We start from the raw sequence: 15136 nt of genomic DNA on the forward strand, positions 1-15136 counted from the left end.
GTGTTTTATACTAAATGGAATGCAAGGCTTGTGCCTGGGGGAGAGAATAGACAACTTGTCAAGGTGGATGGCAGTGATGGGTCAAGGTTGTGCGAGGGGAAATGGGGGGTGGAGGGGGGTGAATTTGAATGTGTCAGCTTCTCTTGATAGTTCTTAATGATTTTAGGTATGAATAAAAACATGTATTATTTGGGAATGTTGGTTGCTTTTTGATTTTTTTGTTACTTGCAGTTACTGGTCTTATGAATTTGTAAAAGTGGATGTTTGCATATCAGTTTAGGTAGATCTACTGTGCCTGCAATTTCAAGAATTTATGATTAATTTGCAATAGGGTTTCTTCTTTTGGAATCAATGTTTCTTAATATATTGTTGAAATAAGAGCATATCTCTTTATGGCTTGAAAGAATGGAATGTTTTTAGTACAGAAACAGCCACTCATAGATTTTCTTATTCAGAAGTGTTTCTTAGTTTTTCTTAACAAAAAAACATTTTATTTATTTTACTGTGTGATAAATCAAGCTAGCTGCTGTGTTTTGTTACTTTCATGTTTTAATTCAACTTAATGTTTTACTTTTTTTTACTTTTAAGTTCATCCTTCGTCATTTTCATGTGTTTCCAACTCAACTGCAGGTTGAGAGACTGTGTCGTGTGAGTGATCAGCCTTTGAATGCACTCAATTTCCAAATCCAAATATTAAAGATGTATTGTACAAACTTGCCCCACATATAAAATGTAAGTGAACTTCACATTACTTAGCAGCTGATACCACTTACGTACAAATGTAATGTAAATAACCACCAAATACACTGAATGATTGAGTACAAGTTTTATTAAAGTAATACCTGCATATCAAACTCACTGAGTATAAAAAAGTTGTTTTTTTTAAAGGACGCAAACCAAAATCAATCAGAACAAACATTTCAGATATATATATATACTAAACATTTTACTTGGAGAATTTTTTTCCCTTGGCTTTTTAAAACAACTAAACATTTTGTTCAGTAGTTTTATTCCTTTGGTTGTTCAAAACAACTTTTTTCATCCACTAGTGATCCTAAAAAAAATGGAAGTAAATGAAACTGTGTCTACATTTTAGCATCAGGTGTTCATATCATTCCAAAGTTGGTTTCATGACCAAATTCACAATTTACATACTCCACAATAAAAACAAAAACAAAACAACTAAGCAACAAACAATAAAAAATAAAAATAATAATAATAAAAAAAACCTTGCCATTCTGTAAGTGTGGCACAACATTTTTTTTTTAAATCAATGTGAACAAATAACAAAACAATTTAATATTTTTCATCCCCAGAAACACTGCAACTAGGCATTAATACTTTTTTCACAGACTGGTTAATCAGACACATTTCTACAGAATTCAACACAAATGGTATATAATGGTGACAGCAATTAATGTTCACATGAGATCTCCAACATCTACATAGCCACAGAAATCATGTGCTCTCCATGTACTCTTTTCATTCATTTCAAAGTCATCTGAGATGTTGTACCGCAAAATGAACCATCCTGACCAAATACACTCATCAGTCTGTAGGGTTTAATACCATGTTCTAGTTTCTTTATTTGTTGGTAACAGCACTTTGAAACAATATTCTGTAAGGACAGAGCTGAAAGCAAAAGCAAATTCTACCTGTGTTCAATCGGTGGAGATAAATAACTGACCAGCTTCACAGGATAATCAATATATTATGCAGATCATATCAAATTATGCAATGTATTATATCACTAACCTGTAAATACTGTATATGTCACAAATCAGTTCTGTTCAGTAAATCCAAATGGAATGTACAAGGTTCTATCCGACTAACATCACAGAGACATTCTGCTTGTAAAATTGCCACTTCCATTCTGACAGCTGTCACATTCACCAACCAGTAAAACAAACACTTCTTTTCCGAAATCTCGGATGATCAAATGCAAGAACCTGATAGCACACTCCACAGAACAGACAACAGTTTTCCGCTTTTGTTTAATCATTCAGAGCAGATGACTCCCTCATGAAATAAATCACATACATCAAATTAAAATGATTACTGTTTCAAGTCAGTTGCTCAACCACAACAGACCATGTGTAAATAAATACATTTCGCTGTCACTCAACACAATTTGCGCTATCCATAGTTTGGATGGTTCAGCATGGAAGCAAATAAGTTCAGCAGCTCACTGAGCCACTTGAAGCGTAAACAGCAGATGAAATCTGTCATTGCAACCGTGTGATCATAACGTGGTTCAGAAAACGTCCCACAGCCTTTTACAACCATTTGGACAGTGGATTCATATCCACTCATCAACAACTGGATCAGGATCCAATGCCTGACTGATTCTGCCACAACGACTCCGAACAGAGCACAGGCTGAGCAAGGTGTATTTCATAGACACACATTACATTGATTCCACATTTATTGCTGATTCTCATTTCACACTTATCTTTGCACATATTTCATTGTCAATAACTTATGTATAAAACTGAAACTGTGAACACTGTAGCCATGAACTAAAGCAGTGAAATCCATCCATGGCACAGTATGAACTTGTACAGAACAAAATCCGTCAAACTACAAGAACCTTCTTACATACACACACAAAAAGGTTTGGAAAATGTAGGGAATGTTTGGTTTGTTCTTAAGCCTGAAACAATCACTAACAGCAATGTGTGCACACACACACATACACACACACATACATGCACATGAATGAGCTGTAAAATGAAGGGGGCTAGGAAAATGAGCAAAATGATTTCCCCACAACTTAACGTTCTGTATGTCTTAGATCTGGCTTGTCATGTTCATGTTCAAATAACACCCTACAAAAGTGCTAAAGTTAGTGTGCTAACACTTTAAATGAATGCAATACAGAAAAGAAGAATTAAATAGCAGTAAGAAGGTGCTATTTTAGTCCACAAAATGAACATTGGTGCAGCGTGGGGACACATTTAAAAGTCATTCTAAAGTGATTGCGTAGCTCTAATGCGCTACTCATATTCACAACTCACAACACATGTACAGAAAACGGCAAGGAGGCAAAATTCAAACACAAACACACTCAACTAATTATGGTTTTCAAAACAGAGTCAGTACACACTCTTGATCTCTCTCCTCTCTGGTTTTCTACATCTGAGGTTGCTTCAAAGCTCGTCCTTCTTCCGGTCGATCCAGGTCTTGACGGAATCAATGTCAGAGTTCACTTCACTGTGGTCCACGCTTGGCAGAGAGCTGCACACAGTCACACACGTCAAACTTTAAACCCTTCCATACTTATTTTGAGTCACATGTCATGACAATGACTGTCTGTCATTGCCTTTTCTGTTCAATGTATGAGAGTGAGGAGATAGAAAAAAAGGAATTAGAAGGAATAATTTTCTTCAATGTCCCATCACGTACACTGGTGATTTTAGACATCTGTTTAAAGTATTGATTTTCATATAATTATCTGGATGTTACAATTTAAAAATAGATAATAAAATAAATGTAGGACGGCAGTGAAGAGCTGTATGGTGAACTGGGAGAAACAGAATAGATGGAAGGTGGATGAATATTGGAAACCAAAAAAATCACTGGATTGATACATGAGAAATTATCAAATATAGGAATGATGAGTGATACTTACTATGAATCATGAAATATGATAAATATTTTTTATAGCTTTACTTTCCAGAAGTGAACGATGAACAAGAAATTGACCTCAACCCACATCATTCTTTCGCTTTTTCTAAAACCAGTATTTTAGCAGCACAACAATTCTGTTCAATGTTGCAGTTGGAATGCTTCATAGAGCAGAGCAGGACTAACACAATGGAATTGCTTTTTTTTTTCATGGTGTTCCATTTGCACAAAGACATCTAGCATGGAAGTGACACTTCGCAGTTCCAGAACAACAGACTTCCACACACTGTAATGAACAACGCCTGTCACACAGAATATCAGTACTGAAGAAAGGAGCAAAGAAAGGACAGACAGGTAAAAACTGACAACAATTATGATGCACATCAATTACAATTCTGTGTGTATAAATTTTAAGATGAAAAACATAGAAACTCCAATAAACATTGAATTTTGACAAATTGTCATTTATTTTAGCATGGCACTGCTTCACTGAAAGCTTCTTCTGGAAAAAAAAATAGAGTGACCATTTTGACTGGTATTTTTTACTCACTTGTGTAAACAAAGTGAGTCCATGTTTTAACCCGGTTCAAATTTATGTTTGCAAAATAATAAGTTATCCAAGACTGTGTTTTCATCAGTGCCAAAAAGTACACTGCAACTGTAACATGGAATATTGACATCACTCACACCTTATTTTTCAATGAATTCACAGCCCCACAAAAAAATCGCTAATATCATTACACTGTCTAAACATAAACAGTGTTGTATTCAACATAAACACAACAGTAATCATATGTATTATTCTTATCTGGAACCATTTCAATCTGATTTTAAAGATTTTGAAAAAAAACAACAGAGCCATCCCTCACGAATCTGATTAAAAGAATGCAACGAATCTTCGGTGTACCCGTTCTGAATAATCTGAGCTTACATGTTTTCCTTTTTAAAAAAGATAACACATCAGCATCTCCCATTCTTTCCCTTTTTTTCTTCTTTTTTTGTTTTTGTTTTTTGTATCACTTAATTCAATGCATGCACACGTTTCCCCTGTATCAACAGTCCTTGTAAATGAAGCATGACTATGTTATCCATTTGTACTAGGGAAGGTGGCCATAAAACGGCCTGTTCACTGCAATCATTACTACTGAAAAAGATACAAAAAATTCACAGCATAAAGCAGGCATTAAAAATATCTGCAAGCACAATGTGAACAGCAGAAAAAAAAGAAGAAAAAAAGCTCTCAAAAGGAAGAATAGGTATCTCTGAAACAGATGCATGCAGTATACAACATAACTGAGTCACATTAGTCAATGTCTAGTGGAAATGATCACAGAAAGTCAGTTGTGGCCTTAAGAAAGTGTATCACAGATACCGCGAATGTGTGCCAGTTGTTTCCGCAAAATTAATGTCATGATTTATTTCCACTTTGTGCTACAGTGATGAGGAAAAGACCAAATAAGCAAAAATTACACCTACGCACACACAAACATGCACACACACACACACAAACATGCTTGTGTCTACAACTACATACACACATAAATAAACAAAGAGAGAAATCTGTTGTGACAAGAGTAATATAACACAATAAATATACACATATATTACACAGGATACACAACCACACATACACATGCCTACGAACATTATGCATGCATACAATGGTGTGTAGGCATACACACACACACACACACACACACACACACACACACATATTATCATATGGATCACAAACTCGGTTCTGAAACCTGGCCAGCGCATTTGGTCTACACACAGGTCAGGCATCTGCATCCTTTTTTTCATAATTTTTCCTATAAGATCGTAGCGTAAAAGGACATGTCTGCATGCTTTCACACCTCCATGAAACTGAAACTGGTTTATGTTCACTATTGTATTCACAGTGAATGATGCAAGATACATGATGATTAAGAAAAGAGATAACCTTCAACAACATTCACAGGGTATTACCACACTACACATCTGACGCAAGACCACAATGAAATAAGAACAGAATGTCAAAACTGCAATTCCATTGTGCTGTCTTCTTCATGTTTCCTTTGTGCAAGGGAACATGGTGTTTTGTCAGCAGTAGGAAGTACAACAAAATTCAGCAAAAGTAAGTTTTAAAAAAATATTAATAAAAGATAATTAAAACTTTAAAAGACTCAAAAAGCAGTCACCAAAAGTGAAATGGCAGAGGAATCAAAAAAAAAAGAAAAGAAAGATTAAGTCAGATTTCTTGATGACTATAATTTGCATGACCACACAGCTGATAATATCAATAGTTTTGAAGTTTCCCCTGTAAATCAATTTATCAAGACTTTAAACAAACATGTATTTTCCTTGTCAAGACTTTAAACAAACATGTATTTTCCATATTCTGATTCAATTTTTCTCTTTCTCTTTCTCCTTCCTCCTGCACTCACCTCCCCCCCCCACCCCCACCCCCCCATCTCTCTTCCCTACCTTCCCCACTCTCCTTAACCCTGTCATTGCTGAACCTTGGTGAAATGAGATCAGTGTACAAGTGGTGTAACTGATTTCCGTAAACAAAAGAAATGCTGTCCCGAGAGGAGGAAGAAGCCAAAATAAAGACCAGTGACAAGAATGGCCTGTAATCTCTGTCCTATTTCAGTGAGGTGGAAGCAATTCACTGATGTGCATACTCAGCAGCAGCAGTCAAGGGATTAAAGCTATTTCTCTGACAAAGCTAGACTGCTCTGGTTATTATGCATCACTCAGAATTTCATTGAACAGTCTTATGCATTGAGGTCAGTCAGCTATTTCTCCGTTTTGTTCATTATCTGCAAACACCCTATATTGAATTATGTTTTGTTCCTTGCTGGGTAGAAAAATAGACAAAAAACCTATATTGCCCTATACTCTGTCCACAGGCAACACCTGTTATCCAAACACAAGGCAGGTGAAAAGGACTTGTTATTAACTGTGTGACTGAGCAGACTGGTAAATGGAACACGTTTTCCATTATTAGTAAAACAGTTACTGAGTTAGGCTGTCTATTTTCACACTGAAATCAGAAAGAAACGTTCTACCTTGTGTTAATACAATCAAAGCATCAAGTTATTTGTGAGGCCAGGGTTCCCACAGATGTGACCAAACAAAATTCCATTCTTTTTCCAGACCTTTTTTTTCACACCAGACTGAACATTTTCACACCAAACAAAAAGCCAAACCTAATCAAAACTTATCTGTTTGACTGATGACAAAAAACTGGTGGATATCCCGGTATCCAGGTTCAATTTTCATCACTTTTGCATTAAACTCTTTTTTTTTTTTTTGAATGGTATTTACTAAGTGTTATATTAAAATTCCATGACTTTTCCAGACCCTGAAGGGTGGAACATATCCTCCAGCCCTCTATTTTTTTTCCAAGACTTCTCCAGACTTCCATGACTGTACGAACCCTGTATCACGCACACGTGCACCCAAACACTCAAAAACATTGTGGCAACCACATGTTTATGCCATCAATGATCAAGTAACCAGGTTAACGGCAACTGTAGGCTTGCACACATCTGCATGTCCAGTACAAAATTAGGTAATAATAAAAAAAAAGAAAAGGAACAGAATATATACTTTTTCATTTTCCAATACCTTTCCAGGTTCAGTGGGTTCAATGGAATGATGAGAGGGGAAAAAAAGATGTATCACATTATTTATGAGTTCATTCCTTTATCTATTCATAAGCACTCTCCTCTCTCTCTCTCTCTCTGAGTCTCTCTGTCTTTCTCTCTCTTTACTCTCTCTTTCCTTGACGAGGGAGGGAGGGAGGGAAAAAGATGCAGGAAATCATATAAAAGAACTCATTCCTTTACACACTCACATGAAGACACAAGCCAAAGAGAGTTTGTTGTTATTTTAATGGTGCCCAATATCTCTTTTGAGTACAGTATACAATTACAAGACAAGATCTTCCTGCATACATTATCAGGACTAAAACTAAAACTTACAAACATTCATGAAGATCAGACTGGAATAATAGGTAAAAAGATTAAAGCCTTTTGCTTTGTTAAATGTGTATTTAGATGGGTAAAAACATTTGGTTGAGACATTAAGTCAAAGGTTTTTGTAAACAGACAGACACTGAGACAGCACAATGGTTTAGGGTAGAAAAAGGATGCAGACAGGCAGATATAATCATCATTTCAACATAATTGTTTATAAAATTCTGTATCCTCCCCCCCCCCCCCCCCGCCAAAAAAAAGGCTATTAGTGTTATGATGAGATATCAACAATGATGACACAAACTCATGAATTATTAACAAACACAAGGGGTGACAAACACAGGCATACAAACACACATATGCAATCATCAAAAAAACTAACTATTAAAAGTATTATTAAATAAATGTTTTAATCACTCACTTGATGACTGTAGCAGAGACCCGATCCAGGATGCCACCTGTTAAAAAAAATCATGATGATTTAAAAATGAAGAGAGAGGGAAAAAAATCACACTCACACACACTCTCTCTCTTCTCCCTACCCCACCCCCCTTTCTTTTTTAGCACAAAAAGGACTTATCAGGGAAAGCATATAAAAATGACTGATCAGTGAAAGCATATATATATATATATGTGTGTGTGTGTGTGTGTGTGTGTGTGTGTGTGTGTGTGCATATGTGTGTATCTCTCTATGTACAGACAGTTATTTACTGATTTTCATTCCTCATTCTCTCTCTCTCTCTCTCTAGCTGTGTACATATAGTGTGTATGTGCATGCATGCATGCATACATAATTGTGTATGTGAGATAATGTGTGTCTACATCTGTGTGTCACTGTGTGAATGACACTGTGAGAGATGTGTTTTTTTTGTGTTTTTTTTGTTTAAAAAAACAACACTCACCTGGTGTGCAGATGGTGTCACAAACAGCAGAGCACAGTTTGCAGTACTTGCAATACTGAAACAAACCATAGTGACAACAGTCATTCTCAGTTAACTCAAACAAACCAAATTCATTTTCAATTATTATCATCTATGCCCTTTTGAACATGTATACTTTACTTACAACAATGTGTCACCTTTGAAAAAAAAAAAAAACACCAAAATTTCTGTGATCCTACAGGATTTGAACATGACTACTGACACAGGATTCTACCCTATGAGAGGGCGCTACATCAGAATCACAGCTGAGTTGAGTGTGCAATGAAGCATGCTTGCTTGGCCAGTGTGATGATGTGTTTCGCACAAGCCGATTGTCCCTCGCATGTATCTGATGATGTGAATAATGATGATGATGACGATGGAGTCTCCAGTCGGTCCGACGGATGAGTAGGCAGGCAGGCTTATCTGTCGGTGTGTGTCCTCATAAGGGAGAAGAGGCCGATTCTGGATGCGCAGCACTTCCCACAGGTGTTGCAAGGGAAAACCTCTCCAGAAGTTGTGAATAATAGTGTTGTGATTATTCCATCTCTGTAAACCTGCGTTTGTGTGACCACACTGACAGTACTTGTTCAACTGTTCCTCAGTTGTGTCTGTGCAATAGTTGTGTTTTCTCTTGACATCCTGGATTTTCTTTACTGTGAGTGTGACTGAACAGCTCTGCCACCTCACCCTGGGCAGAAACTGGCCCCAGTCTGGCTCTAAACAGCTCTACTGATCAGGTGTATCATATGAAGTGTAATAACACTAACTTATCAGGTTACCAATTTATGGTGCTATTTGCTAAGATGTATACAAAAGTATTCCATTGCAAATGTTTAAATGTTTACTCATTACTTGTGTCAATGAGTGACACAACAATAATGAAATTATAGAAGAACATTCCACATAACAATCAAAAGGCATATAGCATGAAATATGTGTATATTGGATTGGATTAGATTACTCATTTGTCACAATAGTGAGAACACCACCCTTTTTTCCTGTCTGCAAGTGTATTTTTTTTCCTATATAACTGGATTTTTCTATAGAATTTTGCCATGGACAACCCTTTTGTTGCTGTGGGTTTTTTAAGTGTGTTAAGTGCATGCTTCACATGTCACCTCCGTTTGTCGTCTCATTTGAATGACTAGCATCCAGATCATCACTTGAGCCAGTTGAGGTCGAGAGGAGGGTGGGAAATACTGCTGTGGGATTTAAACCCATATATATGAGTATTTTTGTATATATATATACGTGCCTCTGTGTGTAGATGTGTGTGCCTGTGTGCTTCTATGCATGTGTATATATATATATATGCATATGTGTGTGTCACTGTGTGGTGTATTAATTTGTGTATGGAGGTGTGTGAATGTAAGATATTTGTATGTTTGTCTTACTCATTTACTGTCAAGTGTTCATGTTTATCTATGCAAAATATGCTTTCATGCACCTGAGAAAGCTGAAACTAGTAAAAGAGAGAAAATGAGATTCTGTACATGCACGCACATTACGTTCAGTCTAATATCATCATCTTAGATAAACAGACTATAAATGAATAAACAAAACAAAGTACAGAGGGACTGGGAGGGGGGCGCAAGCATGCATATGCCATGTAATGTGTATATATAGAGTGCAGCCCAGTTCAGCAGAATTATCAAATTCTCTTTTTCTTTCCTTTTCACACACACACACACACACCATACCTTGCACATCTTGCAGTTTGGTTTGCTGGCACTGGTTTCACATGGGCAGTCTTGGTCACACAGTTTGCAGAACTGACAAAACAAGTTTGAAATAGATATGATAATTATACGACACAAATTATTTTAAAGTATGAGACTGTGACTAACAGTGATCATTAAATTAACATAAAATAAAACACTGATTACACTATGAATGCCTCGTGTTATCTGATCCATGGTCTGGCTGAACGGGCTGGACTGGACTGCAACCAGTGAAGTGGAAATGTTTGTAATTAAACCCAAGGTTTACAATTATCAAAATGTGGCCAGAAAATACAATCTATCATTCTATGGCAGAGAATACCTCTCTTGACTTGACTTGACTTGACTTGACTTGACTTGATCAACGATTGAGGCTTATTTGCCTGTTCGTTGTTCCTACGACTTTGCGCATTTGTGGTTTGGTCACTGGTTTGTGAGTCCATTACTCTAGACAGGAAGGGGAGAACCTAGCTGGATGGTTCTCCCAATATTTGTCTAGCCTTGTCTTGAAGGAGTTCAGGGAAGGGGCGGTGACAACACTGTCTGGCAAGCTGTTCCATCCGGCAACTACCCTGTATGAGAAGAAGTTGCCTCTGATATCCAGGCGAAATCTGGATTTCGTCAGCTTGAAGGGGTTGCCTCGGAGGTCTCTTCTGCTATTGTCGGCAAGCTCGAATTTGGGATTGTCTACATTGTAGAAGGCGTGCAGGTATTTGTAGACCTCAATCATGTCCCCTCTGAGACGCCTGTGTTCCAGTGATGGTAGATGAAGGGCCCTCAGTCTTTCTGGGTACGGTTTGTCCTTCATTGACGCCAGCAATCGTGTTGCCCTTCTCTGAACGTCTTCCAGTTCGGCGCTGAGGGTTTTCTGGTAAGGCTGCCAGACTGCATGTCCATACTCCAGGATTGGTCGCACCATGCTTTTGAAAAGCATGACAAATGTCTCCTCTGTCAGGTGGTCGAAGGATCTCCGTATCACTCCTAATGTTCGGTTTGCTTTGGATGTGCACTGAGCGATATGCTGCTTAAATTTGAGCTTGTTGTCAATGACGACCCCAAGATCTTTTTCTGTTTCGCTTTCTGTCAATACAACAGTGCAATCCTTTCCATCCCCGCTCTTTCTTGTCATGTGGTACTTCGCCTCTGACTTTCTGTTACCCAGCTTGAGTACACTGCATTTTTGTGGGTGGAACTTCAGCAGCCATTTTTGTGACCAGTCTTCCAGTTTGCCCAGGTCATCTTGCAGGAGCTCTGTGGCACCCTCCTCGTCACTTCTTGTGTACACTTTTGTGTCATCCGCAAACATTTTTACGGATGAACTGATGCCTTGTGGTAGGTCGTTGATGAAGATGACGAAGAGGAGGGGACCAAGCACGCTCCCCTGAGGAATGCCACTTGAGACGTTTGCCTCCCTGGAGTATGAGCCGTTGACGACTACTCGTTGGCGCCTGTTCCTCAGGAAAGCGTCTATCCACCCCAGAACCTTGCCTGTAATACCATGGGCAGTTGCCTTCAGAAGAAGCCTGCGATGAGGGACAGTGTCGAAAGCTTTCTGGAAGTCCATGTATACTGCATCCACACTCCCTCCATCATCCAGGATGCTTATCCATTCGTCCAGTACCTCTAGCAACTGCGTGGTGCATGATCTTCCCGTGACAAAGCCATGCTGGTGTTTGCTGATGAGGTTGTTTTCCTGGAGATGGTCTATCACTCTTTGCCTGACAATCTTTTCCATGCATTTGCAGATGATTGAGTTCAAGCTTACGGGGCGGTAGTTGCTGGCTTCTGATCGGCTGCCTTTCTTGAAAATGGGGGTAACCTTGGCCTGACGCCACTCATCTGGTATGTCTCCCGTCTCCAGCGATAGTCTGAAGATGTGGGCAAGTGGACTCGCTAGGATGTCTGCGGCTCTTGCTAAAATCAGAGGGCTGATTCCATCTGGACCAGGGGATTTTCCAGTGTGCAGGGTAGCTAGGAGCTTTCGAACACAGTCTTCGTTGATTTCAATGCTATCCAGCTCTTTCTCATAACTGTAGGTTGGTGGGTCGGGCATGTTTCCTGGATCCTCCTCCACAAGACACTCTGGAAGAATGTGTTCAGAGTCTCTGCCTTCTCCTGGTCTGTCTTTGTCTTTCCTCCTCCTTCCTTCTTCAGCTCTGCTACACCAGATCTTGATGTGGTCTTAGCTTTCACGTAGTTCCAGAAGACCCTAGGGTTATTTTTGGATTCCTTGGCCACTTCCATCTCATGTTTGATTTTGGCCTTTCTGCACATCTTCCTTGCTGAGTTCCTTGCCTTTATATAACTTTGGTAGTCATGATCACTTCTTGTCTGTTGCCACTTCCGGAAAAGCTGGTGCTTTTTTCTCACTGAAGCAAGTGTGTCCTTGTTCATCCAGCTTTTCCCTCTGCGTCCTGATGATCTTGACTGTGGTGTTGACTTTTTGACAGCTGATTGGAGTTTCTGTTTGGAGACTGTCCATGCTCCGTTCACATCAAGTCCCGTGAGTTCCTCATGCCAGTTCACTTCAGAAAGCTCTTGTCTAAGAAGATTGAAGTTTGTCCTGGTGTAGTTGAAGCGTGTTACCTTCTGAGCCTTCTCATATGCACAGTTGAGGCTGATGATAAGCACGAAATGGTCACTTTTCCCTATTCCAGCAGTAGTGTGGATGTCGCTAATTATGTCGTCTCTGTTTGTGAAAACAAGGTCCACTGTGTTTGATTTCTGACCTTCTCTAAAGCGAGTTGGCTGTGTCTGATGCTGGATCAGAAAGGCGTCTTTAGTCGCTTTCAGGAATTGGGAAGCATAGTGCGTTGGTCCAGCAGTACTACTATCCCTTCTCCAGTCTATGTCTGGGTAATTCATATCACCCATTATCAGTAGGTGAGAAGTCCTCAGTAGTCCGGCTGCCTCTATGAGACCATTGAGTTTCTTATTGTTGTCCTGTGTACTGTTTGGGCTTCTATAGACCAGTCCTATTGTGAGCTTGTCAGATTCATGGAGTTGACAATCCACAAACACTGCCTCTTCCAGGTCCTGTGTATTTAGATCTTCACAAGGTGAAGGTTTCAATTCACTTTTCACGTAAAGCACCATACCTCTTCCTGTTTCCTCCAGGTTGTGGTACAGTTCGTACCCTTCAAGTGAGAGTTCACATACCTGTATCTCGTATCTGCAATGTATCTGCAATGTTTCAGTTTCACCTCTGTGATTCCAATAATGTCAGGATGATGTATGTCTCTCTCTAAATTTACACCTCTTGCTTCAGTCCCCCTTTAGGGCAGGGAAGGGAGTGAAAAAACATATACTTTGCATATATTATATCTATAGCCTCATCAATACAGAATAATTATGCCATATCGTCACACACACACGCGCGCGCGCGCGTTTTGCAATTTTGTTACGTTTACACACTTTATTAATTAATTATTCCACTGCAGTTTTACTATCGATATGAATAACAGGATTGTAAAAAGCTAAAATGTTTTCATAAACAATAAATCACTACCTTACAATATCTGCAGTAGCCGCAGACTGATCCTTTAGCATAATCGACTTGTTCATCGGACAAATCAGGTGATTCCTCACTGGATTCTGATTCTGCTTGGTCGTTTGAAGAGCTTGCAATGGCAGCGGCCATCAAGATCAGAACCAACAGCGATGTGAAGTAAAATGATTTCATGTTTAAATTTGTGTTCGATATGCTCTCAGTCTAGTATCACAGACTCTTGCTCTGTAAACAGAGGACGCCGAGCAAGGTCGATTGTTGCTATACAACAAAGTGACAAAGGCATGCAACACAAATCAAACGATGACACGTTGCGCTCTGGGACCTTGAGTTCATGCGGAAGTCGTCTGCACGGATCATTGAGATTTAGATTTTGTGTTATCTCCCTTTGATAAGCTTTGTCTTGTCTGCTTATTCTTCATGCTTATCTATTCGCAGTGTGTGTGTGTGTGTGTGTGTGTGTGTGCGCGCGCGCGCAAGCATATATTTATACACACAAATATATTTACTCATTTGTTTATTTAGCCTACAATCTCTTTGCTTGTTTATCTCTTACTAAAGCAGCAATGAATTGTGTGTTTGGAGTAAATGTGTGGGTATGTGTGGGTGGATGGAATGGAGGTTGGGGGTGTTCATGTAATTATAATGTAAGTAATATACTTATAACTTCAATGATTGGGATATAGGCTTGAACTCAGACCCATTCTAAGTGAGACAGCACACTGTGAAGCATGCATCAAGAAGCGCATATTAGAACTTTCCACATTATAATGGTTGTCTCTGGTGAAAGTATGTGTAAAACTATATATATAAACACACACACACACACATGTATATATATATATATATATATATCACACAATATGGCACTTTTGTTATTGTACACAGAGTGAGGTGCCATATATATTCAAATGTCACTGATGTGTGCATTGTGCATAATTTTCATAAGTTGCCCTTTACTGTCAAAGTGCTCTTTTTTCTTCTTTTTGTTTATTGGTCATCTGTATTTTCCCATCTGTTGAGCCATTCATCAGTCATGATGTTTACTGATCAATTACCCTAGATACTGTGATGACCACAGCATTGACTGCTGTTAAGAACTTGTCCCCAGCTGTTTGACTAATCATCTGTAAGAGTTTGTTTTTTGTTGTTGTTTTCTTTAGCCCTCAGACATGAAACATAGTAATCAACATAATTAGCATTTGAATTTCATCTGTGTAATCTGAGAGTTGTCTGTTTTATTCTGTTGTTCAGTTTGTCTATCTCTGTTTGCATCTTTCATTGTCTGTATGAATGTCTCAGTCACGCAGCCATTGGTGTGTTTGTCCTTCAGTATGTGTACAATGTGTATGTGCAATGTGTGTATTTGATGTGTGCATGCATGCATACAAG

General features: G+C 38.7%; 1 protein-coding gene across 2 annotated transcripts; it reads right to left on the reverse strand.

Moving 5' to 3' along the window:
• Nucleotides 1–1980: 1980 nt before the first annotated feature.
• On the reverse strand, nucleotides 1981–14087 carry LOC143280840 (uncharacterized). 2 transcript variants are annotated; one of them, XM_076585553.1, is made up of 6 exons: nucleotides 13745–14087; nucleotides 10216–10287; nucleotides 8495–8549; nucleotides 8014–8050; nucleotides 7225–7242; nucleotides 1981–3237 (listed from the first exon to the last, which is right to left on the reverse strand). In XM_076585553.1, the coding sequence occupies exons 1-6, from the start codon at nucleotides 13916–13918 to the stop codon at nucleotides 3150–3152; spliced, it is 444 nt and encodes a 147-aa protein (XP_076441668.1). In that variant the 5' UTR covers nucleotides 13919–14087; the 3' UTR covers nucleotides 1981–3149. The 2 variants fall into 2 exon arrangements, with proteins under 2 accessions (XP_076441668.1, XP_076441669.1); XM_076585554.1 differs by lacking the exon at nucleotides 7225–7242.
• Between the last annotated feature and the right edge of the window lie 1049 nt (nucleotides 14088–15136).

The sequence above is a fragment of the Babylonia areolata genome, chromosome 4 (genome assembly GCF_041734735.1).
Source record: "Babylonia areolata isolate BAREFJ2019XMU chromosome 4, ASM4173473v1, whole genome shotgun sequence".
Taxonomy (NCBI): domain Eukaryota; kingdom Metazoa; phylum Mollusca; class Gastropoda; order Neogastropoda; family Buccinidae; genus Babylonia; species Babylonia areolata.